We start from the raw sequence: 26,522 nt of genomic DNA on the forward strand, positions 1-26,522 counted from the left end.
GAATTGGCAAAGAACAAGGCACCAGGAGTTAATGGAATAAAACTTAAAATCTTTCAAGAAAGTGAGGCGGTACAGGAGGCACTCACTCATCTCTGCCAAGAAATTTGGAAGACAACCATCTCACCGACTTATTGGAAGAGATCCATATTTGTGCCCATTTCAAAGAAAGGTGACCCAATGGAATGCGGAAATCATCGGACAGTCTCTTTGATATCCTAGGATAATGTACTGGACCACCACAAGATTGGCAGTTCAAACCTACCAGCTGCTCCTTGGAAATCCTATACAGAGTCGTAATGAGTTGTAAGTAACTTGATGGCACGTTATAACAACAACAACGAAAATCATAAAAACCTTTATTAAATGAAAATGTCAAAATGTGAAGCTACTGTTTCTCGACATGTCCTTCATCTAGCCCTATGCATTTCTGAAGTGTTTCCATCTCTCTAACCTTTCCCCCCCGAAGAATTCTGCATTCTTCAATTTATGCCATGTCAGAACGGGAGTTTGGCATCCTTGAGGAACTCAAATAGTGTTCCTTTTCAATGTTCTTCGAGTTTGGGGAACAAAAAGAAGTCTGAATGGGAAAGAAAGGGTAAGGTGAGAGGAAGAAAGAAGAAGAAGAAAAAAAAGAGTAACCCACTACAATTTGATGAACTTGACCTATGCTTGTGGATTCAATAGGGCAAAGGAACCAACAAATCTTTACAGTGAGGATCATTCCCACCCCTTTGGTACACAGGGTTGACAAGGATGGGTAACTTAGACACTGGCTACCCAAAATGGGGGTGCCACAAAGGCAAGAAGTGACTTGCTTACAAGCTTTCAATAAGGAACTTAGTTCCAGAGGGTATGGGGAAAGGTAGACTCTCCACTGAGTGGTTTCTAACCTGTCTGGACATGGCTGGTGAAAGAAGATGGGGGTTAGACTCTTTTGGTTCATTAGGGAATGATTGCTATCAGGTCTGACACTGAATGTTGGAAAGGTAAAGGTAGATGTAACAAAAGGAGGGGAGTGGCTGATTTTGCAGTCCAGGAGGCCCTGGAACCATTAAGGGAGAAAAGCGAAGTACAGGACCCTATCCAGAGAAGCAGTGATGCCAGGGATGGAGGCTGAGATGTGGTGTGGAGAGATGGAGCAGCTGGGCACTGTAGACTCAGGGAGGGAGAGGGGCTGTATGCTGACAGCCGGGGGGCAGGCATGCGGGGTGTACCCTTGTTTGATGGTTGTTTGATGATGCATGCAGGGGATTGTAATCATTGCAATGAAACGAAATATGATAGGATGAATGTAAAGATAATGTTCTCCCATGTAAGCTATCAATTAATTCACAATAAAAACTTAAAAAAAAAGAAGGGGTAAGGTTTTCCAATAAAATTCTCATAGGCTAGTCCTTGCTGAAGAATGAGCAACTTCACTGTTATGATGGAAACCATTTCCTTGCTTTTTTTCCATCAATGCAGTGTTCAATTTTCTTAAAATTTCTTTATAATAGCTCCCATGATTGTCCTGCGTCCTTTGAGAAAATCTATCAAGACAGTTGTTGCTCTTCTTAGGTGTTGTCAAGTAGGTTCTGACTCAGTGATCCCATGCACAGTAGAATGCAATGATGCCTGGTCCAGCACCATTCTCAAACTTGTTGTTAAGTTTAAGCCCACTACAGCTACGATGGTGCCAATCCATCTTGTTGATGGATTTCCTCTTTTTCACTGACCACACTTTGCCAAGCATAATGTCTTTCTCCAGGGACTGGTTCCTCTTGACAACATATCCGAAGTATGAGAGATGAAGTCTCCCCGTCCTTGCTTCTAAGAAGCATTCTGGCTATACTTCATCACCTCCTAAGCTCTCTGCCTTGAATTTAACTGGCCCAGCAGAAGCCACTATTTTGATTGGTTATTTATTTACAAATAAAGCTTTTATTGTGAACTGAGTGATAGTTTATATTGGAGAACATTGGTTTTGCACTCATTCTATTGTATTTCATTTCATTGCAATGGTTACAATCCCCTCCATGTACCATCATCCAACAGTATTTGATTCTTTTCCCTCTGTTTGTTTTTTTTCTGATGTACACAAAAATATCCGGTAATATATAATCATTTAAACAACTCAAGGGCACATTCTGCAAGCCTTTCTCCTGACTGCCAGCATACAGCCTTTCTCTTTCCATGAGTCTGGAGTCCTCCTCAGCTGCTTCCTCTCCCCATGTCCTTATGTCTGCCTTCATCTCTGGTGATGTTGCTTTTCTGGATAGGGTCCCACATTCTGTTCACACTCTTCACCCTTGATGGTCCTAGGCACCTCTGTTCCTGGACTGTAAGATTAACTACTCCCTGCTTTATGTTACTAAACTTCTACTTTTACAGTTGTGACAACTGTTGTTAACTGGAAGGTTGGAGGTTCAAGTTCATTTAGAGGCACCTTGGAAGAAAGGTTTGGTTATCTACTTCTACAAACACACCTATTTAAAGCCCTCTGTAGTGAAGTTCTACTCTGACATACCTGGATAACCATGAGCTGGAGTCAACTCCATGGAAACTGGTAACTTGAAGGTAGAATGGATCAGCCTTTTCAGGGCATTTATGTATTAATTCATTCACTCATTTAGTCACCAAATACAAATTTCCTGAGTAGCATATATGTACCAGCTAGGTACTGTTATACTTGCTGGGGGATATAGCAGGGTTAGGACAGATCAAAACCCCTGCTCCCCTCCAGAGAGGGTGAGGTGCTGGGTGCTGACGACTGCTGGGCAGGCTTGTAGGGTATACCCTTTGGTTGGTTGATGATGCATGGAGGGGATTGTAACCATGGCACTGCAATGATATATGATAGGATGAATGTAAAACTAATGTTCTCCCATGTAAACTATCATACAATTCACAATAAAACATTAAAAAAAAAAAACAAAAAAAACAAAAAAACAAAAACCTTGCTCCCATGAGCTTCTATATATAGTCTGAGAGAAACAGTGACAAAAATCAACAGTAAACTAAATCTTGGGTTTCATCCAATCTAAGATGCCATCAACTTAAAAATATATAATTATTTTATGCCCCACTAAGAAATAAACTAGTCGCCAATTAAACTATGACCTGCCATGTAGTATAATTTGCATCCTGATTTCAGAGATGATAAAATGTGGGAAAAACATGCATACCCTCAACCTATGAGATTCAGTGGAATGTCATACAATGAAAAGTGCTAAAAGTGAAGGGGACATGGGAGTGGGAAGGGGACTATAGTTTTTAATAGGGTGGAGAAGATGATATTTGAGAAGGTGACATTTGGATAAAGCATAGAATAAATCAAGAGATCGATTCTTGCTCACTGATATATGGGTGAAGAGAATGGCAGTCAGAGGGGATAGTAAATGCAAAAACTTTGCAGGGGGTGGTATGTGTGTGGGTGTGGTGTATTTAAGGAACACAAGGAGGCTGGATAAAGACTTTTGGAGATGAAATCCAAGAGACAGCAAGAGGCCAGATCCTATAGAGACTTGGAGGCCAGTCCAAAGGACTCAGGTGTTGATTCTACATGAGACAAAGCCATCACAAGATTATTTCTCTTTTTATAGGGTCACAGCCTTTGAAACCCTGTACAGGGTCGCTATGAGTCGGAATCGACTCCATGGCACATAACAACAACAACAAAAAATATATATATATATATATGTAAAGGTAAGGACAGGAGCAGGGAGACCAACAAGGAGGTTGACACAAAAATTCAGGTGTGAGATGATAGTACCTTGGATCAGTGGAACTGGTGAGAAGTGGTTAGGGTCTGAGGTGGAGCTAAGAGTGGTTAGTATTAGATGTGGGGTATGAGAAAAAGAAAGGAGTTATATATGACTCCCAGGTTTCCGGCCTGAGTAATGCCAGGATAAGACTGCCATCAACTGAGATGGTGAAGACACAAGATGAAAGGTCTGGATGCTCTTGTACACATGTTAGATTGAGAACCCTATAAGACACTCAGGAGATGATGCTGAACAGGCAGTGGTACCTAGGAGTTGAGAGATGAGCGGAGATGCTCAGGAAGAAGATATATACTGGATGGCGTTTGTAGTCATGAGATAGGGAGCGACTGCAAATACAAATGGGCAGAGGATCAAGGATTGAATCCTGATCAAGGTTATCTGATATATTGTGCACAGTCAGGGAAGTGCAGGAAAATCTGCAAAGGATACAAAATGAGAGAAGCTAGTGATGTGGGAAGAAAGCTAGGAGAGTGAAATGTCCAAGAAGACAAATCAGGACAATGGGTGTCAAGGAATATGGAAGGAGCAATTGTGTCAAAGAAAGCAACTGTGTCAAGAAAGGTGAGGATGGAGAATTGGTCACTGGATTTAGTCACCATGAGGCCAGTGATGACCTTGAAGAGGGTGTAAGTTCAGCTGGAAAGGACTAGAAAGAGAAAGGTGAACACCGCTTTGAGGATTTGTTATAAAGAAAAGGAAAGGGACCCTTTAATAGATGGAAATAGTATTTATAAAGTTCATTTTTTTTAAACATGGGACAATTACTAGCATATTGGTATATTGATAGAGTCCCTGGATGGTCCAAACAGTTAACATGTGAGTTTGCTAGAACTTTAAGTAGAGGTTGGGGGTTTGATTTCCCTCAGAGGCACCTTGGACAAAAGACCTGGCAATCTGCTTCCAAAAAAACCAGCCATAGAAAACCCTGTGGAGTACAGGTTTACTCGGACACACATGGGGTCACCGTGAGTTGGAGTTGACTTGATGATAGGCTTGTTTTGTTTTTTTTAAAGCTGGTTTTAGTAAACTGATAGATAGGCTAGACCCAGCTCAGGAAGGAAAATTGAAGACACTGTTGAAGTGATGTTCTGGAGAACAGATTGGAGAGGTTAGTTTTAGACAAGAGCGGGAACAAGCCATCCTTAGAAAGCAGAGAGATGGCAGTGTCTACGAGAGCTCTTTCTTGTTTTTTCCTAATCTCTCATGGAGAAAGAATCAAGGTCATCAGTGAAGAGTCAGGATAAGAAGGACTGGAGTTTTCAGGAGAGAGGAGAAATAAATTAAGACATCTGGGTGAGTGGGAAAGTAAGAGATCGAGGGGAGGAAATATAATTGCTAGACAGGATTAAGGGCTCAGTTAAGGCTTGTTGTTGTTGTTAAGTGCTGTCAAGTGGGTTCTGACTCATAGCGACCCCGTATTGGATTTCCAAGAGCAGCTGGTGAGTTTGAACTGCCAACCTTGTGGTTTGCAGTCCAGTGCTTATCCTATAGCACCACACCAGGGTTGTTGTTGTTAAGTGTTGTTGAGTCGTTTTGATTCATAGTGACTGTATATAGGGTTTCCGAGGAGTGACTGGAGAGTTTACACTACTGACCTTGTGATTAACAGTCTAATGCTATCTACAGCACCACCCCAGGGCCTCATTTCATGGTAGTGATTATTATAAAACGTAGCATGATTGCGTATTTGTCCAATTGCACAGGTGGAGAGGCGATGCATGTTTCACTTTGACAGGGTTGGGGCTCTCCCAAGTGAGTGAGAAAGAGACAAGGGCATGAGGGAGCATGGGTAGGAGGGAATTGTTGCAATGACTGACTATGGAATATAAGTAGGACCTGGGAAGGGGGCTACCTTACCAGAATCTGAGAGATGTGTAGTGAGTTAAGCAGTTGGGTAGTGGGCACCGAGGGCCTGCTGGAAACCCTGTGACCCTTGCTGTAACACCTGGAAGAACCGTTGTCTATAATATTGGGAACGAAAGATCATGTATTTCCCCAAACCATTATCTAGGCCCGGGGAAATGAAAGATGCTCATGGTAACCCCTAGAGGTAGTACAGTACAATCCAGGCTTCTCCATTTATGAGCTGGGTGACCTGGGCAGGTTGCTTAGCCTTTCTGAGTCTTGAGATCCCTGATCTGTAAAATAGAGGGAATATATGCATGGGATGTCGTGACAATAGTGTTCAAAAAGTTCTTACCCCAGCACTGTTGTTGTTGTGTGTTGTCAAAGTCAATTCCAACTCATAGCAACCCTGCCTAGGGTTTCTGAGAGTGGCTGGTGGGTTTGAACTGTAGACCTAGTGGCTAGTGAGGTTAGCAGTGCAGTGCTTATCCTATAGTACTACATCAGGGCCCTAACCCAGCACTGGAAACTGTCAATGCTGGTACCATTGCTGCCTTACTGATTAAGTGGTTTATTTAAATTTAATGCCACCGATGTAGCATTCCACAACCCCAGCAATGCAGGGGAGACTCTGTGTGGGATCAGACAAGCTCTTTCTCCTCCTGTCTCACTTCCTCTCGTCCTCCAGCCACCAAAACATGATAGCCTGACATTCTGTACCCACAGGGTATAGGAAAGTAGTTTTCCCATTGGCCACAGATGGAGACAAGCCACAGCGCAATGAGCGCTTTGGCTGCTGCCATGGTAACCAGCAACGGCCAGACTTCAATTAGGAAGGAGGAATAAAAGGCATCCAATTAGGAGAAGAAAATAGGATTGATTCTCTTCTTCTCTAGGAATACCCAGGGCTGGAGAAATGCTTCACTAGAGGAGCTGGGTTTGGAAAAGCATTCTGCACTGTCCTTCAGTATCCACCACACTTGCCAAATCCTTCAAGTTGCCATCCCAAGCTGGCTGCTGACTGAGATCCCTGTGAGCTCACAGGGAGCACTGTGCTGGCTCCTCTCTGCCCACAATTCAAAGACTCATCACTGATAATGAAATGGCTTGAGGGACAATAAAGCCATTCAATTCTTTGAGCTCATTCCTGAGTTATCAACCTATCCCCATTTTACAGATGAGAAAGCTGAGCCACACGCCCATAGGCCATACTATGAGTAAGTGATAGAACAGGCATCTGCACTCGGGTCTGTGTGACTCTGAGGGCATGGCATGGCTTTCTCAGGACAAAACTGTTCCCAGGGCTCCTACATCTCCTACCCTATCAATGGACCGAGGAGGAGGAAGTTGGCACAGCCGTGTTCTAGGGAGGAGACTAGCAATGGCCCATTCAATAAGAACTGACTGTGCATCATGCACTAGACCAGGGGCTTTACAAGCACCATTTCACTGAATTCTTAAGACAACTCTTCTAGTAGGCATCAGGTGGGTATTATCATTCCCATTTTATAGATGACAAAACTGAGGATGGAAGCTGTTAAGTAACTTGTCCCAGGACATTCAGCTACATAGAAAGTGGTAAAGGTGGGATTTGAGCCCTGGTATGTTTGGTCTCATTATTCTGTGTTTTTTTTTGTCCAACCTCTAAATGCAATACAGTAAAGTTGTGGGATGTGGCTATTATCTTCCAGAGTTTAGAAAGAACTTTCAGGTCAAATACTCTTACTCTCATGAAAGATGCTCCCCACATCGCCCCAATAAATCTGAGAACTCTGTGAAAGAATCTCTCTTCCTAGAATCTAAGATGACCATGCCTGATAATACAACTTGTGTTCCTGTCACACCATCTCATTGATGAACCAAACCCCAGAAGGATGGACAGACAGATGGGTGTACAGGTAGACAGACACGGTCCTTACCAGGCACTCCTCCAGATGGCTCTTGTCAGTGGTACAGACATCGACTCTTAAGGTCTTCTGGTGAAGGGCTGGATAGGACACAGACACCCAAAACACCTCATTAAACACGAGGGTGTCTGAAGCGTCCAGGGGTCGGGTACGGAACAGGCAGATTGTGCTTTCAGAGCAAGGAAGGATAGCCACACGAATGTTCCTAGAGAGAGACAAAATGTGCAGGAGCTTGCATTAGCCTAGGTCTGCGGGTGAATGCATTAGGCTAAACAGCGGCTGAAAATCTCCAAGAAAATGGATGAATGTTTGAAGAATTTATCAGGTTATACATATTTGTGATGGAGGTACTACAACTCCTAAAGAAAACATAGTGCTTTTCCTTCCACTGAATCCTCTGAAACCTTAGAACCTCAAAGCATGTGGAGGCTGATGCCGATAGCTGCAAACTTCAATGTGGAGAAGGGTCATGGAGGACTCAGTATATACTGAGGGAAACAGGCCCCTCATACACTGCTGGTGGGAGGGCAAATGCTAAGAAACTTACAAATGCATCTGCGACATTTCACTTCTAGACACTATCCTATAGTTACTCTTGAACTAGTACCACTGAGATATGGAGCCGGTAATTCATTCTGGCACTTCTAGCATTGAAAACAATCCAAGGCTCCAATCTTATCTTGCTTCTACTTGGCCTGTGTTCCTTCCTTCTTTCCCTATGTTGCACCCCAGCTGTTGGTTGGGTATAGACCACACTATAAGTCTCTGTTGTTGGCCTCAAGATCTTATGGTTTAGTTCCTTATAGACATAATCTCACAGATATCCTTGCACTGAGATATGGAAAAGCAGAAAACTTGTAGACATATAGATGAGTGCTGTTCTTATTGTTAAGTACCATGGAGTCGGTTCCGACTCATAGTGACCCTGCACAGGGTTTCCAAGGCTATAAATCTTTACAGGAGCAGAAAGCCTCATCTTTCTCCCGTGGAATGTCTGGTAGTTTCGAACTGCCGACCTTGAGGTGAGCAGCCTGATTTGTAACCACTACACAGTTGCAATGGGAAGGACCAGCATGCTGACTATGCCAGTGTTTGCCATGCTATCAACCTCAATGTACATGAAGCACAGTGATTAGATTTGACTCTTAAAATAACAGATCTATCTCTTTATATTCATGCCATTCATCTTCATGAGAATTGAAGTTCATGAAGTCTTTGCCTACCACCCTGTTCCTAGTGACTGTCTGTGACAGGGGCACAGGACCTATTTGTGAAGGAACTGAAAGTCTCTATAATACTGGTCTTTACAGCCAGTATGTCTGCCACTGTGCCTAGATCCACATTAGCAACACTGGCATTTTCATCATGGCGTTTGTGGTATAAGTTGCTCATATACATAACGCTCATGGTGACTCTGTGTGTGACAGAATTACATGTCCACTTCTGCACCACCTTCACAATCATTATATCCGAATCCACTCTTAGGCTGTCATGTCAATTTGTCTTATTGATGACTTTTCTCATTTTCTACCTGACTAAACAGCAAGTCCTTTTCTGATGATTTTTATCTCCTCATAATGTGCACACAGAAAGGGGGTCAAAGTCTCATCATCTTTATTCTCAGGAACATTCTCGATATATTTCTTCTAAGACTGATTTGTTTGTTCTTCTGGAAATCCATGGTATATTCAATATTCTTCGCTAACACCACAATTTAAAATGCATTAATCTTGTTTTTGGTTTTTCATGATCTAACTTTACATGGATATGAGGTCACTGAAAAGACCATAGTTTTGGTAGACAGACAGACAGACACCTTAGTCATCAAGGTAACATCTTTGCTTTTTAAAACCCTAAAGAGGTCTTTGGCAGCAGATTTGCCCCATGGATACTATGTCATTTGATGCCTTGACTGCTGCTCCCATGGAGGTTGAATGTTGATCTAAGTAGAATAAAATCCTTGACAACTTCAATCCTGATAACATGCATGAAATACTCACCATGGGTCACCATCAGAGCAGGATAGGGCAAGAGTGTGCTCTCCTGGGACTAACAGGGTAATATACAGCCTGCTCAGCAATATACTCACACTTTTTGGTCTTGTTGCAGCAATAGAGCAGAAAGGTTATTCAGCTGGATGATTAATATTGCAAACTGCTTATTCTTCTCATCATACCTGAAATGAAAATGTGCAGATGTAGTGCCTATTAGAACCCACTCCTCTGTCATGGCTGCTGGCAGCTGGGGACTGTGCTGAGTGGAAAACACAGACCCAGTACATGAACATCCAGCAAGAGTGCAGCCCACAGCAACTTAACACTTCAGCGATCAACTTTTGGGGTCTATAAAGGCATAAAGTGGCTAGTTTACAAGATCTCATGAGGGTGCTTAGGGTAAAACAAGGGGGGTGGTAAGATAGAATCCCCACTGAATAGCTTTCCTTTTGTCCAGATGGGTCTGGTGATGATGGGACAGGATTTTATAATTCAACTGTGAGTAACTGTTATCAGGACTAATGGTGATTGTCACAACTGTAAATGTAAAAGAGATATAACTAAAAGGAGGGGGCACTTAATCTGTCATTTGAGGAACAGAGGACCCTAAGACCATCAAGAGGGAAGTTCATGAGAGGAGCGAGGGATTCTAACCAGAAAAGTACAACAACAGAGATGGTGGCAGAGGTGATGGTGGCAGGGGTGATGGCACAAAGAGACAGAGCAGCTGAGGACTGTAGGCCCACAGACTGAGAAAGGCAGTGCGTCTGTGGGCAGGAGGATGGCTTCTAAAATGTGCCCTTTGGACATTTAAACGAATATATACTTTCAATGTGGTATGTGAACATTAAAAAAAAAAAAGGGGGGGGCAATAGAGGTAAATACTGTTAGCTGGCGTTGCATGGAGGGGATTGTAAGCTTTGCAATGATTTGCTGAATGTAAAACTGATCTGCCCTATGGATCTTCACTCAATTCACAATAAAAGCTTTAAAAAAAGAGTACAGCCCAGAGGGGTCACTCATCTGCAGTTTTAAAGGGAAGTCAGAAATTTGTGCAAACTGTCCTGATACAAAACGTTGGCAATTAATTCATACTACAAACATAAAATATATAAGCCATTCTCTGTCAACAGTGAAAAAAAAAAAAAAAGCATTTGCCTAGCCACCAAGTCAGGCTGCAATTCCCAGAGGACAAGTTCCACCCAGACTACTGAGACCCAGATGGTGATACAGGGAGACAAATGCCACAGAAACAAGAGACAAAGAGAACCAGAGTCAGGAAGTTTCAGGGCTGGCTCTGCCCAGCTTGGTATCTTGAGACAAACCACAATTTCTTTCCAAACCTCATTTTTCCCATCTGTGAAATGGGGAGCTTGGAGGTAGGAAAGAGTTGATAGCCCTTTACTTAAAAGCACACAAGTGTAAGTGCTAGTAGAATGGTAGCCACCAAGAGGGGCAGTGGCCAGTTCCCCTCTCTGTTCAGCCTCCCTCCTCAGTTTCTTACTTCAGGGCAATCTGAACTCGTGTTGTACCCACGGCTTCTGATTCATCACTGTCGAAGAAAGCAGCCGCTTCAGAAGCACCGAGTCTGAAAAGCAGCAGAGGGGTGGACGGGTTAGGTTTCCCTGAAGCAGCCTAGAGCCACACCGTCTTCTAGCCCCAGGGTGCTGTCTGGTAGCGTGTTCTGGGATCCTCAAGAAGAGTTTGGGTCTGCTTAGCCTCCTTCTGAGCCTTGCCTCCCAGGATGTGCCCAGATCCCTCTATTAAAGGTGCTTTCCTTTCTCCAGTGCTTTTCTGCTTTCCAGGGATCTCTTAATGGCTATCATTTGAACCCTCAAACCCCACCAGGGTGTCTGCATCTTCTGTAAGCCCCAAACAGTGTTGCAAGGGGAAGTTGAGGGAACTCAGGAATGCCCTCCTGGGGGCTGACCTCTGTGTCCCCAGAGTTCCCATCCTACACAGATGCAAAGCCAGGACCCACCTCTGCACAGAAGCCTCATACACACCACTGTCCCCTGCCACGGACTCATCGGACACTGCAGCTGAGACACAGGCCACTTTGAGACTGCATCCTTGGGCTGCATTCACGGCTGGAGGAGAAGAGAGAAAAGGAAGAACAGAAAGGTGAGTACCTTAACCAAGATGGTATTTTAGGATTTTGTAGTTAACATCACAACTCTTGGGGTCAAATTGCTTGGGTTTAATGTTCAATTTCACCTTTGCTGTTTTGTGACTTTGGGAAGCTGATCTGACTTCTTTCAGCTCCAGATTCCTCATCTGTGCAGATGGGATAAGAATGTTGATCTTACAGGGTTATTGGGAAAGCCAAAAGACACATTGTAGGTGGTCTTCATGTAGACATTGGTGCAACATAAGTGCTCTATGAAACTGATTACCACTATCCTTACTTTGGAGTCCTGCTGTAGTGCTGTCCTGGATAAAGCACTGGACCACAAGGTTGGTTTGAACCACAAGGTCGGTGGTTCAAACTCACCAGCCACTCCTTGGAAACCATATACAGGGTCGATATGACTTGGAACTGACTTAACATCACTTAACAGCAACAACAACAATCCTTACTTTGGAACTCCTGGCATGGGACTGTAGGATCAGCATTGGGCTGAGAACCATAAGGTCAGCAGTTCAAACCCACCAGCTACTCAAAAATCTTATTCAGGGTCGCTGTGAGTCAGAACTGACTTGATGGCACTTAACAGCACTTAACAACAACATCCTTACTTTGGAGTACTAGTGTGGCAATGTAGGGTAAGCATTGGACCACAAGGTTGGTTTGAACCTAAAGGTCAGTGGTTCAAAGCCACCAGCCACTCCTCATAAACCCTTACAGGGTCACTATGAGTTGGAACTGACTTGACAGCACTTAACAACAACAATTCTTTACTTTGGGGTAACGGTGTGGCAATGTAGGATAAGCACTGGACTTCTAACCGAAAGATCAGCAGGTCAAAGCCATCAACCACTCCTCAGAAACTCTACACAGGGTCATTATGAATTGTAATTGATTTGATGGCAGTTAATAACCACATCCTTACTTTGGAGTCCTGGTATGATGCTATAGCATAAACACTGGACTGCTAACTATAAGGCTATTGCTGGAAACCAGCCACTCCTTGGAAACCCTATACAGGATCACTATGAGTCGGAATCGACTTGACAGCACTTAACAACATCCTTACTTTGGAGTTCCTGGTTGGTGTAAATGTTGAACACTTGATTGCTAACTGAAGGGTTAGAGGGTTTGAGTCACCTCAGAGGTGCCTCAGAAGAAATGCATGGCAACTTACTTCTGAAAAATTAGCCACTGCAAACTCTGTGGAATGCAGTTCTACTCTGACATACATGGGGTCCACCATGAGTCAGAGTCAACTCAATGACAAATGGACCTAGATTCGTACTATTATGTCTTTCACGATGGTAATACCTTTAGGAGCAAACCCTCAGGAGGGGTAAGGGAAGAAAAGGAACAGACTTAAGCACTTGTTTTACCACTCAGCCTATCTCATCTCACACCGAATTCACTCCTCCAAGGCCTCCTTGCCAGGGGCTCCTAAGCAGGCATGAGGTACATGCTATACATTCTTTCGTTTTCCCCCAGAGAATGAGCACATGAAAGGTATCTAAGGTACCCTGGTGATGCAATGGTTAAGCACTTGGCTGGTAACTGAAAGGTCAGCAGTTCAAACGTACAAGCTGCTCCACAGGAGAAAAAACCTTGGAAACCCTGTGGAGGAGTTCTACTCTGTTACATGGTGTCGCTATGTGTCAGAATCAACTTGATGGCACTTTAACAACAGTAGAACACCCAACAGCCCTTTGGGGCTGGACCAAGCGCCAATGATGAATAAGCCAACCTGTGCCATCTGTGCGGAAGATAGAGCAAAATTCAGGTCTTTCAACCTTACAGCAAATACACTATAGCCCTACTGACTGTCCAGCACTGGGGACAGACTGAGGATAGGATAAGGACTTTCAGGGTAGAGGTTCATAGAACCCCTGGACAGTTCCAGACTTGGAAAAGCCAGCTGGGAGGAGACCATGCTGGCCTAGGGGAAACCGAGTGGTCAGACAGGAGTGGCTTTTCCAGTCTAAGACCCACACCTGCTGAGGACTGCTGAGACCTCCCGCCTGCAGACCCACATAGCTCCACCCTCCACTAAACCACTTAAGGAGATTAATTTGTCTGCTGACTGAACAGCGGCACTAATCACTTAACCTGCTTAATGCCGAGCTCAGCTAGGCATCGTTCACTGGCAGTGAAGGCTTCTAGAGACTGCTGGAAGGAAATGCCACCCCAAGTCCCATGCTAGACTCATTCCCAATGTCCGATCTCTGTCCACAAGCCTCAAGTATGCTGTTGGGTAGGTGAGGGAGGGGTCTGTCTTCAGGAGGCAGCTGGGGCTGAGCGTCCCTGACTTGGCTTAATGCTGCTAGACACGTAGCATCAGAACACTTCTTGAACCTCATTAGATTTTCCACCTGTATGCCTTCCTCTCCTGGGAACAATTTTCTGAAGTTTGCCACCTGCTGTAATAGAAAGCCTGTTTTTATTTTTGTCTAAGAACACTCAGCCATAGACTATTGACTCCCTTCCCGATGAGGGAATTCCAAGGGATCTTCCTGACTCTTCAGCAAAGAAAATTGCTAGTACTCGCCTGCCCAGCAGAGCCTTTAATCAGTCAGGAAACGTCATCTCCCCTTTCTTCCCTCCACCCGGGAACAGATGGCACACTCGCACGCACCTCTAGAGCCTCAAGGATACGATGAGCCTGGTTTCTTTTGGGTGGCCTCATGGAAGCCAGGCTGCCCTGGCCCCAATTCTGGCTCTGCCACTTCATAGCTATGGGGCTGACTCTGGACAAGTTATTTGTTGTTGTTGTTATGTGCCGTGGAGTCAGTTCCGACTCATAGCGACCCTGTACAGGGGTTCCAAGGCTGTAAATATCGGAGCAGAAAGCTTTCTCTTTCTCCTGCAGAACAGCTGGTAGTTTCGAACTGCTGACCCTGAGGTTAACAGCCTGATTTGTAACTACTATGCAAAAAAAAAAAAAAAAAATATATATATATATAGCACCTACCTCACTGGCTTGTTGTGAGGCAAAAGTGAGTTACTATATAATAGTATTTGTATCTTTTACATGTGTACTCAATGCTGTAGGATAAGCACTGGACTGCTAACTACAAGGTCAGTGGTTTAAATCTACCAGTGGCTCCATGGGCAAAAGAAGAGACTCTTTGCTTCTGTAAAGATTTAGTCTCCGAAACCCTCTATAGGGTTGTTCTGAGTCAGTATCAACACAGTGGCACTAGGGTTATTGTTCTCAAGGAGCTCTGGTGGTGCCGTGGGTTAAGCAATGGGCTGCTAACTGAAAGAGCAATGGTTGAAACCCACCAACTGCTCCTTGGGAGAAAGATGAAGTGATCTGCTTCCATAAAGACCTAAAGCGGCAGAAAACCTGTGAAGCAGCATTCTTGGTCCTATAGGGCCGCTACGTGCCGTAATCCACTCAATGGCAGTGGATTTGGTTTGGTGGTTTATTGTCCTCAGAGGTTCCAGGAAGACCAAGGAGCACCCGGGTGAGTTCAACAAGTATTCTATTCCGTCCTGACCTCCACACCCGAGGACAAATGGACTTGGCGATGCTAGCAAGCACCGGGTCTTAGGAGTAAACACTTGAGCTACCTCGCACCCTAACAGAAGAGCATGTTAAGAAAGGGGCTGGACTCTGGACTTCAATCTCTACTTCCTCGCTGGCTGAGTGACCTAGGGCAAGTAACACCAACTCTCTGAACCTCTGTTTCTTCATCTGTGAAATGGGCATAATAGAAATAACTATCTTCCCATGTAAAGTACTTGGAGCCTTAGCCAACGGATAATGCAGCCTTAGTAAATACTAATGCTTACGATTTCTTAGGTGGTCGCTGCTAAAGATGGTGACTTTCCCCTAGTAAGTCTTATCATCCTGTTTTATTCTGAAAATTCCAACTTGAATCTCATTCAAAAGAAGAATGCTCTTTCTGACTACATGTAGAATTGCTCTGTACTTAGAATAGAACTCAAGTCCCATCCACAGCTACCACACATTCCACATCCCAGATTCTGCCCATTCTCCAGCTTCATTGGGTGACTCACACTTCAGACTCAGTGCTGCCCAGTGCCTTTCATAATTCTGGCTCCTTCTCACTGGTCACGCCTGACCTCAGAGGCCACCTTCCCTCACAATCCAATCTGAACTGGCAGTCCCACCCCTGACCTGAACGAGACTCCAATTTTATATTCTTCATTCTGTTTATACTGATCTGACTGCACACTTACTGTGTGCTCCTCCACTTGAACCTAGGCTTCCTGGGAACAGAGATCCCATTTGTCTTCAACATCCTTAGTGACTAGCCAAGGACCTGGCACATGACATGTCTGTTGAATGAATGAATGAATCTTAGCATCGGACCCAGTACTTAGTTTTAGTATGTAATTAACAAATACCTGTTGAATGAATGAACCCACCATGACAGACACTTAGACAAGGACATGTTATTAACAGCCACTGAGTTTATGGTGGCCCCCAATTTATGGTGATCACATGCATAATGGAATGCAATGCTGCCCAGTCCTGCACCATGCCCACAATCGACTACAAATCAGATCGTTGTGATCCACAAAAGTTTCATTGGCTGGTTTTTGGAACTAGATTGCCAGGTTGTTCTTCCTAGTCCAGAAACTCTGCTGAAACCTATCTAGCCCCACAGTAACAGGCAGGCCTCCACTGACAAATGGGTGGTTGTGGTGCACTGGCTGGGAATTGAACCTGGGTCTCCCACATGGCAGGTGAGAGAATTCTACCACTGAACACCAATGTCCCATAGCGCATAAAGCCAAAAACCAAACCTGTTACTACTGAGTCGATTTTGACTCATGGCAACCCTGTGTGTTACTGTGCCATATAGGGGTTTCTTGACTAATCTTTATGGATGCAAATACCCAAGCCCTTTGTTCTGCAGCATCACTATGTGGGTTTGAATTGCAATATTTAGGCTAATAGTGGTGATGGTGGCTGTGTACCTTGGTGTTGGTTCTGACTCATAACAACTCAGTTTAGGATTCTCAGACTGTAAATGTTTATGGGAGCAGAAAGTCTTGTCTTTCTGTTGTGGAAGTGCTGATAGATTTGAACTGCTGACCTTGAGGTTACCAGCCCAACTCTTAACCTAAAAACAAGCTCTGGGAACATAGTGGGCTAATAGTTAAGCACAAACCATTTGCGTTACCCAGAAACCCATGTAGCACAGAGCATTTCCCTCCTCCTGGTCTCCCAGCTCCCAAGTGTGGCAGTCTCTACCTTGGCCCAACTGTTTGCCATCCATTCCTGGCTCCTCCAGCTGGTACCTCTCCCCAGTACTGCTGCCAAGGCTCAGTTCACAAAGCGTGGCACTCAACTCAGGGTCTTCAAACTCGAGCGTGCTCAGGAAGGCGTCTCCAGCCAGGAGCGGGTCGGCGATGAGAGGAGAGCAGGGCGGGGAGGGGGAGGACAGGGAGGAACGTGGGGATAGGGAGGTCATGGACTTCGGGGTGCCAGACAGGGATCGAAGGGCCTGAAGGCGTCCACCCGCCTCTGCCTTCTGGGTCTTGGCCACCTCATCTTCGTGGATGGTGGTGATGCAGCCCGAGGGCCGGAAGCCTATGGCCCCCTCCAGGAGAAGCTCCACCTTGCTCTGTAGCTCCGAGTCCAGCTGCTCGAAGGGGTCGTAGTAGAGGTCGGTGAAGCTGGCTGAAGTGGAGGAATCTAAGCTGGAGGCAGCCAGAGAGCCCCGGCTGGACGTGAGAGAGCCAGGACTGCTGCCCGACGACAGTGACTGCATACTGCTGGAGGAGCTGGGGAAAAGAAGAGGCAGAGCTGACGGACCCACCACACTGAGGCTTCCTGCTCTTCAAAGCACCTGGGCACTGGAGCCTCATGTGGCTACCACCTCCCCCTACCATTGAACTGGGATTCGAGCCCACACTGGCTAGCTTAAAAGTTCTCTTATTCTTCCATCCTTTAGTTTCCTAACCTCTGTCAGTAACATTCCATTTTCAAGACTGTTTTCCAGATCTGAATACCAACGGAGCCAATATTTCTTAATATTGTTCTTCAAGGAAACTTACTTTATCAACTTTAAGACAACTGAGTTCAAAGGAATCTTTATATCTGAAGTGTATTGAAACGCAGCATGACTTATTAAAATCACAGGCTTCAGAAAGTACGTGGAAAAATGGAATGAAGAAGAGGATGGAATTTCTCCATGTACTTTTGAAGCCCTCTTGTAAAAACACAATTATTCAAAAAATCTGATGGGAACAAAATGTTATTACATTCCAGTTATGTACTGTTATACTTGACAAAGCACAGGCCTGAGGCCTGCTTTTCCAGTTTTATGAAGGTGAGTTGGCAGGTATTAGATAGCAAGAGTCCAAGACATATGAGCATCTAAATGGGACCTTCTCTTGCGTGTTACTAAAGGAATGAGGAGGCTGAGAACCCTGCACTTGGCCATACCTGTCCTAGTCCAAGCTGGTAAGAGTAGACATCTGCTGGGCATCTAATGTCTCAGAAGACAAAGGGAGGATAGAGAGTACTCCCCCTCCCTCCCACCACTCACCTTTTTAGCTGTGAGTGCAGCATTGCGAGCTGTCGAGTAGCTTCTTCCAGTTCTCTCACCAGCTGGTTCCTCTTACTGTTCAACTTTAACCTGAAGGGAGAGAAGGCATGAGAGGGATGCTCGAATGGAGTCCAACCCTCTACCTGTCTGAAAGAAGAAACACAGACTCAACACATAGATAACCGAGAACTTTCGGAAAGCATTTTACTCTGGTATTATACAATTCTATAGTAATTGCTGGATTCATCACCTACTATATATCATCAGCACTATGCTAGGAACCAATTTCATTGCCTTAAACCATTCTTAAAATAACTCTGCATAGTAGGAATGATTTTTACTACTTTCTATATGTAAGGAAAACAAGGCTTTGAAATAATTTACTTAATGCCACAGGAATAGTGGCAGAATTAGGAACCTACTAAAAGTTCCCTTCCTTCCTCTCTTCTTCCCTTCCTCTTTACTCATCCATGTATCCATCCATCCTTGAACTAACATATACTGAATACCCACTGTCCTTGGCACCGGGGATAAGGTAGTGAACAAAACACAATGTATCTCTGATCTTGTGGAATTTACATTCTGTTAGATAAGGTGTGAAGAACAGATATTAAAGTCAAGTAAGTATTTAATTAAAACACTGTGGTACAAGGTTCATGAGGAAAAGGACCAGGATGGCGGAGAGGACCATAAGAAGCAAGAACCCATTCAGACCAGCAGGGGTGGCTCTTTGAGGAGATGATTGTGGCTTAGATTGCTGTGTTCATCCATTCCTGTGCTCTCAGCTTACAACGTTCACAGCTGGACCACCTGTCCCGGACTCCCTTGCAAGTAGATAGGGTGGGGCATGTTAAGACCAAGTGCCAGCCAATGGGATGTGAGCAAAAGTGTTGTGCATACGGCCAAAGTAGTTATGAGAAGCCAATGTGTCTTCCCCACAGTCCCTTGAAGCCTGGAAGGGGAGGTGCAACAAGATGTGACGAACCTGGGTCCTAAGGAGTAATCCCATGGAGGGTTGCCTGACAACCAAGAATACCCAATGGGCCATTGTGTGGGCACCAATATAAAATTCTGTTGTGTTAAGACACTGTGGATTTGGGGGTTGCTTCTTGCAGCAGTTAGTTTGCCCTGCCTGGTAGAGAAATGTAAGCTGTTATAGAGGATGGACACAAGTGGGCCGGGGAAAGAACATTTCAAGCATGGAATTTAAGCAGAGAGCTTTTCATTCTAAGACCACCATGGCTGCTGTGAGGAGAATGGACAGGCAGTTATAATCACTGCAGGAAGTGGAGTTAGTGTGGCTGCAGTGATGTGACTGAGGGAGTTAGGAATAGTGTGGTGCTGGAAGAGATGGAGAAGAGTCAATCGGCTGGATGTGGAGGGTGAAGAGAGAGGAGAAAACGAGGAAGACTCTGAAGTTACTATCACGAGCGAGCAAGTGAATGGAAGGGGAGGTGCAACAAGATGTGACGAACCTGGGTCCTAAGGAGTAATCCCATGGAGGGTTGCCTGACAACCAAGAATACCCAATGGGCCATTGTGTGGGCACCAATATAAAATTCTGTAAGTAAGCATGGCGCTTACTGAGATGGAAAGGCTGAAGTGGGGTGTAGCCTGGGGAGAGAGACGAGTTCCATTGTGGATATGTGGATATGCAGGTGGAATAGGTGGCCAGTTGTAGAGTTCAGAGTCACCATCACATGGACTACCAAGTGAAGAAATTTACTGTTTTAGGTAAAGTAAAGGAAGGGCCCAGAATTGAGCTCTAGTATATATAAACATCCACAGGTTGGATGGCCTAGCAATTGTCAGCTAAGGAGTCTGAGAGAATGAAACCAGAGAGTCCATAGGAAAGCCAGCTCAGTGTAACGTGTATTATGGAAACTGAGAGTGAAGATCTGCACCCAAGCATGTCTAAACTACACCCAGCTCAATAACTACCTTCTTAGAGGCAAAACTCTTGTGTTTGCAGACCTTTGAATACAAGCCCTCTCTAAGACCGTTGGTGTTATTGTTAAGTGCCATTGTGTCTTGTAGGTTCCAACCCACAGCGACCCTGTATAGGGTTTCCGAGGAGCAGCTGGTGAGTTTGAACTGTGGCCCTTGTGATTCAAACTGACCTTACAGTCCACTGCATTATCCTGCTGAGCCACATCAGAAGCTCCTCTATAAGACCCTAGCTTCTCCCAGAATCTCCATACAGGGCAGCTTGAGTTGTGTTGGCTCCCTCTTACCTACCCCAAGGTCCCAGGATCTAATAGGGCAGGGCCCTGTCAAGTAATCCTGAGTCCTCAAAAATTCACACTGCTTTTGTATATCCACAGGCTCAGAGGTTCTCATATGAAAATCACATAAAAATGCACATTCTTGGGTTCACTGAATCAAAACATCTAGGGACTTTTCATACTTTTTAAGCATCCCAGGTGATTTTTAGGCACACTAAGCTTTCTGAGCAACACTAATTAGGGACTGCAAGAAAGCAGTGGTCATCCCTCGCTCACCTAGTACCTACCCCGGTGCCTGCCACATGGATGTGCTGAAGAACTATTTGCTGAATAGTTGATTCTCTCCCAGCTGAAGTGGCCAAAGTTCATTTATTCTATGGAAGGATCTGAACATTAAATCTGCCAGCTCCTGATTCCCTTGGCCATCTTGCTGGAGAAGGGCTTTCTGCTCCACAGAATGGGGAATGTACCCCAGAGAGCAGTTAACCCAGCCAAGAACAAGGAGTAGGGTTTAGTTGCCATGGGAAAACCAAAGCATACCATTCCTCCACCAACACGGCCATTCAATGAAAGACTGGAACTTATTCTTGATTGTAGTTGAGCACTGCTGAGTCAATTCCAACTCCTAATGACCCCATGTGACAGAGGAGAACAGCCCTCCCTGTAAAGGTTTCTGGCCTATAATCTTTATAGGAACAGATCTCCAGGTCTTTCTCCTAGAGTTTTTGGTGGCTCTGAACCATCAACTTTCTAGTTTATAGCACTTAACCACTGCTCCACCAGGGCTCCTTGGGAGTTTGCTCCAGACACATTGAAAACTGGAGAGTACCAGGCAGAACAGCCGGGGCATGGCTCTTGGCCAGCTCTATCCTGGTGATGTTCTTACAGAGTCCCTGCCTGGGACTGGCAGGGCTGCAGCAGACCTGGCAGATGGAACCCATATTGAACAACATCCTTGACTCTCAGTGGAATGTACCAGGCTGTGAAATCTCCTGACTGACCATAAGAGCAGCTGTCCTGAGGACTTGGGTCAGAGAGCAGCTGGAGTTGCCACTTCCACCTTCCTTTTCTCTTCTTTGTGGTGGGGGGGAAAGCCAGAAGCATATCCTGGAGACAATGCAGAGGCAATCCTTTTATGGAGTCCCATAGGATGCTGAGGGAGCAGCAGGTTAGGCTGTCTCCATGCTCTGAGCCTGAAATAGCTACCAGTAGTAACACGCAGGTGGTGAGGCTCCCCACAAGGCTGGACTTAGCCTGCCATATGGCATATGTGTGGGATGCCTGGCACAGTCTGGGAAGCCAAGAAAAAATCAAGCAGGGAAGCAGCCGAGGACCCAGAAGGTGGGACTGGAATTTCCCCAAAACTACAGTTCCAAACCTGGAATGTTGGTTACAATTCAAGAGGCGAGGTGGAGCTGGGATCCTTGCTCTCACAGCACCCTCTCTACACACCAACTGTGAACAGCAGCAGCAGAAGGAAAACAATGGGAAGGGTGCAAGGTTGTCTAGATATCAGATTTGGATGATCTGAATGGTGTTTAAGGTTTGCATCCCTGGGGTCTGTCTTTCTAGGATGTGTCTACTGCTGTCCTTCTCAAAGGCACCTTGGGCGGGAGAGGCAATTATGTAACTGCAAGTAGCATAGTAAAATCCCATTCTGAGAGACAGACAGACTCAGAAAAAGAGACACACATATAGGAACAAAGATTGTGTTGTTGTTAAGTACCATTGAGTCGGTTCCAATCCATGGTGACCCTGTATAGGATTTTGGAGGAGTGGCTGAGGAACAAAGCTATAGAAAGGAAAAGAGAGGCTTTGAGAGAGAAATAGAAACAAAACAAGAGTCATAGGGTCCAGAATCAAACAGGTGTAGACACAAAGACCCCAGGACATCTTTCTTCTCTTTCCTGAGCACTATCCTCACCCTTCCCTCAGGCTGGGCTCTCCCTCTAGGCTTCTCTCAGAACCCTATGACTTCCTCCCTCATGCCCTCTGGCTTCCCTATTATTGCATTTTCTACAGAGGACCTGCCCTCTAGGACTGCCTAGTCACTGATTAAGTGTGGGGATTCTGCTTCGGAACTGACTGTGTGAACTCCAAGGGAGCCATCAGACTCTGAAAGATGGGGTTGAAGACAATAATAAAAGATCTGATGAGTAGCAAGCATGGGTCAGCCTCAGTTTCCTCTCTGGAAAATAAGGATTACCCTCAGGATTGCTGGGAGGTTGAAATGAATAATACAGGTTAAAGGATATGATACACATGGACGTTTTTGGATGTAGTGCCTCTAAGTGGGTCTCTCCAAGGACCCCCAATCCTAGTTTAAAGAAACCAAAATTGTTGTTGTTAAGTGACCAGTTCCAATTTAGTGATCCTGTATAGGTTTTCCCAGCCTTTAAGTCTTTGCAGGAGCAGAAAGCCTCATTTTTCTCCTGTGGAGCGGCTGGTGGTCTTGAATCACTGACCTTGTAGTTCACGGCCCAGTGCTTATCACATGGAGCCATGATATTCTCAAAATTGTTATAGCAGAGAGAAATCTCAAATCACAAAGTGGTCCTAATACCATCCTGGTTTCCAAGGAGCACTCTAGCTGTACTTTTTCCAATACAGATCTGTTTGTTCTTTTGGCAGGCTATGGTACTTTCAATATTCTCCTCCAACACCATAACTCAAATGCATCAATTCTTCTAAGGTCTTCCTTATTCATTGTCCAACATTTGCAAGCATATACAGGGTCACTATGAGTTGGAACTGACTATGAGTTGGAACCGACTCGATGGCACTCAACAACAACAAAATGAAGTTACTGAAAATACCATGGCTTGCGTCAGGTGCACCTTAGTACTCAAATTGACATCTTTGCTCTTCAACATTTTAAAGATTTGCATAAGGCAATACATCGTTTGATTTCTTGACTGCTCCTTCCATGAGTGTGGATGGTTACTAATAGCTGCTAACCAACCACCAATTATTCAGGCTGTATCCTTCTCCCTTTACTTGATGGAGGGTCAGAGTTCATCAGACATTCCTCCCAGTGGAGGACGGAGGAAACGAAAGCAACACCCACACTTTGGGTGTTGTTGTTAGCAGTTCTGATAAGACATTTTGTGGGGAGAGATGCCCCACCATGAACCAGTCCATAGATCTTTTTATTATAAACCACCACAGGCTTAGTAGCTGGGTACATCTGGACCCCTGCAATGTGCAGATGGTGCTAACCAAATTGTACAGCAGCATGAAAGCTAGAGGGAGTGTGGTAGCTCCAAACAATATGCATTGGACTGTGAACCACAAGGTCCGCGGTTCGAGCCCACCATCCACTCCACAGTAGAAAGATGAGGCTTTCTGCAACCATTGAGGGTTTAAAAAAAAAAAAAAAAGCCTCAGAAACCCTACACAGGGTCGTTTTGAGCAGGTTATTCTGACAGTACTTAACAACAATGATGCAAGTTGGGGTCCTTAGAGCTAGAAGATTTACTGATGTCCTCACACATATCATGGCTTGATGTAGAGAAAAACACATCCAGGCACCTAGAACCCCTGCCCTACTTTAACCAAGGCACCACCATGCTTACCTGCTTTATAAATTGGACTTCTGCCTCTAATTTCACTGGAAATATGAATCCCTGTGCTCATTCCTACCCCCAACACACACATACACACAATTTGAAAATCAGAAGCTTCAATTGTAAGCCCATCAGGGGAAGTGACTCTGGTTATAGTATCTGCTGCCGAAAAATCGAGAATAAGTAGAATAGATCTGAAGGTCATTGGGGCAGCGACCAGGCCTTATTACATTTCTGACTCCCCCAAATTGCTCTGCTCAACATAAAAGATGTGCCACAAAACAAATGGAAAATGACTGACTGACTGCTGGAATGAATGGAAGAATGAATGTGACACTGGGGATTGTAGAGGCTGCTGTGAAGTTGGTGTTATACCCAGTACACTGTGTGTGAGGTGCATGGTGGTGGGGACACCGAGGAAAAGAAAGATGCTAGCCTCTAACATTTTTATTACCTGCTTGGTCTCCATAAGCATTTCTATTTGTTCCCATAATACCACCCCTTCCCCTAATATGCCAGAACTTTTCTAACTGCAAATGGCAACTACTTATCATGTGGTAAAATCAACAGGAAAAGAAATGCAGCATGAGAGAAAATATTAGAGATCCAGCATACGTAGAAAGGGAATGTACTGTTTTGTGGAATTTCTGTATATTGGGTTACCACATAACATGTAAATTACTACCACAAAGTTGGAAAACCATTGTTCTTAATTAAGCAGAGTTCCTGGGAGGTGCAAACAGTTAGTGCATAACCACTACCTGAAAGGTTGCAGGTTGAAATCCACTCAGAGGTACCTTGGAAGCAGACCCGGGGATCTGCTTTGGAAGGGTCACAGTCTTGGAAACCATATGGAGCAGTTCTGCTTTGTACACGTGGGTACCGAGGGTTGGAATAGATAAGAGCAAATATCAACAAGTCTGACTTTAATCAGAATAGAAATTTCTGAGTATCTGTACCTAAGCAGATTTTTTGATAACTCATTTAATACCATCGAAAGGTGAATCATGTAGTTCTGAGTTCTCCACTGGAGAGTTAAGAGATCTCTAAATTGAGTGTTATCAAAATGGAGCTCCAGGTAGCCAGGTTGTCCTCCTTGCCTGCCTCTTTCCCCACTGGGGTCTGAAGGGCAGATGGACAGTGAAAGAAGGTTCCCATGCACTCCAGCACAGCCCCACCTCTCTGTCAGCGCCTTGCTCTGGGTGTCCCGGGCCGCCTGAAGGTCCTTCTCCAGACGCTTCCGGGCCATTTCCAGCTGTTCCACCTCTCCCTGAGTCCACTTCCGGGGACTGATGAAGCGCATCTCCTTCAGCAGCTCCTCCTTCTCATTGATGAGGATCAGCCGGTCCCTCTCTGAGTCCAGCACTCCAGGCCAGGCCTCGCTGTCAAGCTTAGCCAACTGGATCTTCAGGTTGGCGATTCTAGGGGCCGAGAAGGGAGAATGACTGGGGTCCCCAAGGACAGAAAGGGACAGACTATCAGACTGTACTTCTAAGGTTCTAGAGCACAAGGACCCAGGACATCCTCAGAACAAGCCTTGCTAATGACTGTTTCCTTTTGATCAAGAACATTCCTTTATCTAACAGACATGTGTGGGAGTCTATCATCGGTCAAGTGGTGAAGTTGGCTTTTCAGGGATGGGGACACACAATGAACAAGACATGGATCTTGCCCTAATGAACACAGCCTCGTACAGTAGAGATTCCTGGATTCAAAACCAGTTTATAACCACTTATCAACTGGCTGTGCAATTTTGGGAATGTTAGTTCATCTCTCTGATGGGAATAACAAAGTTATTGAAGTTGTGGTTGTGGACTTTATGACATAATTCATAAACTTCCCAAGCACAGTATCTAGTATATAGTAGGAGTACAATCAGTCAGTCAATCAATAATCACCAAATGTTTCTGTTATAACTGTTGTTATTACCTGGTCTGACCATTTATTATTAAGTGTATAACATTGGACAAACTTCTACAGTCTAGATTAGAAAGCAATTACTCACCCTTTAGAATTGCTTTGAAGATGAGCAATAATAAATTCAGAATGTCTGGCATGTAACAGGTGTTCAATCAAAGGCAGGTGTGGACCCACTATTACCATTACAAAAAGCTTAGAATCACTAATCACGTGTCTCCGGTTTAGTATGGCAGTGGCACAGTTAGAAGAGCTGGGGTTTTGGGATCAGAAAGTAAGTTGGAGTTCTGGTTCTGGACTTCTTAGTGAACGGGACCATTTCTTGATAAATCAACATTTACCTCTATTCAGTTTAACTACTGCATTCCTTTCTCTGTCTGCTGATACCTTTATCTTTTTTCTGCTAACCTCCCTCTTGTTGTATATTGTCTTCCCTGTCATTCATGTTAACACGTGTCTGCTCTCTAGCCCGGAGTCCTGGTGTGGCGCTGTGGGTTAATGCCCCAGACTGCAAGCCTTTTGAACTGCAAGGTCAGCGGTTCAAGCTCATCAGCTGCTCCTCAGAAACCCTATACAGGGTTGAGTCCTGGTGCGGCGCTGTAGGCTAATGCACCAGACTGCAAAGCCATTTGAATTGCAAGATCGGCAG

At 44.9% G+C, this 26,522-nt stretch overlaps 1 protein-coding gene across 1 annotated transcript in view; it reads right to left on the minus strand.

Moving 5' to 3' along the window:
• Nucleotides 1-26,522, minus strand: part of WWC1 (WW and C2 domain containing 1) — a 235,908-nt gene that overhangs the window by 39,758 nt on the left and 169,628 nt on the right. Inside the window, exons 9-15 of the mRNA XM_006864838.1 lie at nucleotides 25,135-25,377; nucleotides 18,166-18,255; nucleotides 16,866-17,398; nucleotides 11,492-11,600; nucleotides 11,015-11,098; nucleotides 9,606-9,692; nucleotides 7,529-7,721 (exon numbers count right to left, since the gene is read on the minus strand). Coding sequence (XP_006864900.1) covers nucleotides 7,529-7,721; nucleotides 9,606-9,692; nucleotides 11,015-11,098; nucleotides 11,492-11,600; nucleotides 16,866-17,398; nucleotides 18,166-18,255; nucleotides 25,135-25,377 — 1,339 coding nt within the window. The remainder of the gene's footprint in view (nucleotides 1-7,528; nucleotides 7,722-9,605; nucleotides 9,693-11,014; nucleotides 11,099-11,491; nucleotides 11,601-16,865; nucleotides 17,399-18,165; nucleotides 18,256-25,134; nucleotides 25,378-26,522) is intronic.

This window comes from Chrysochloris asiatica, unplaced genomic scaffold, assembly GCF_000296735.1.
Source record: "Chrysochloris asiatica unplaced genomic scaffold, ChrAsi1.0 scaffold00071, whole genome shotgun sequence".
Lineage (NCBI taxonomy): Eukaryota > Metazoa > Chordata > Mammalia > Afrosoricida > Chrysochloridae > Chrysochloris > Chrysochloris asiatica.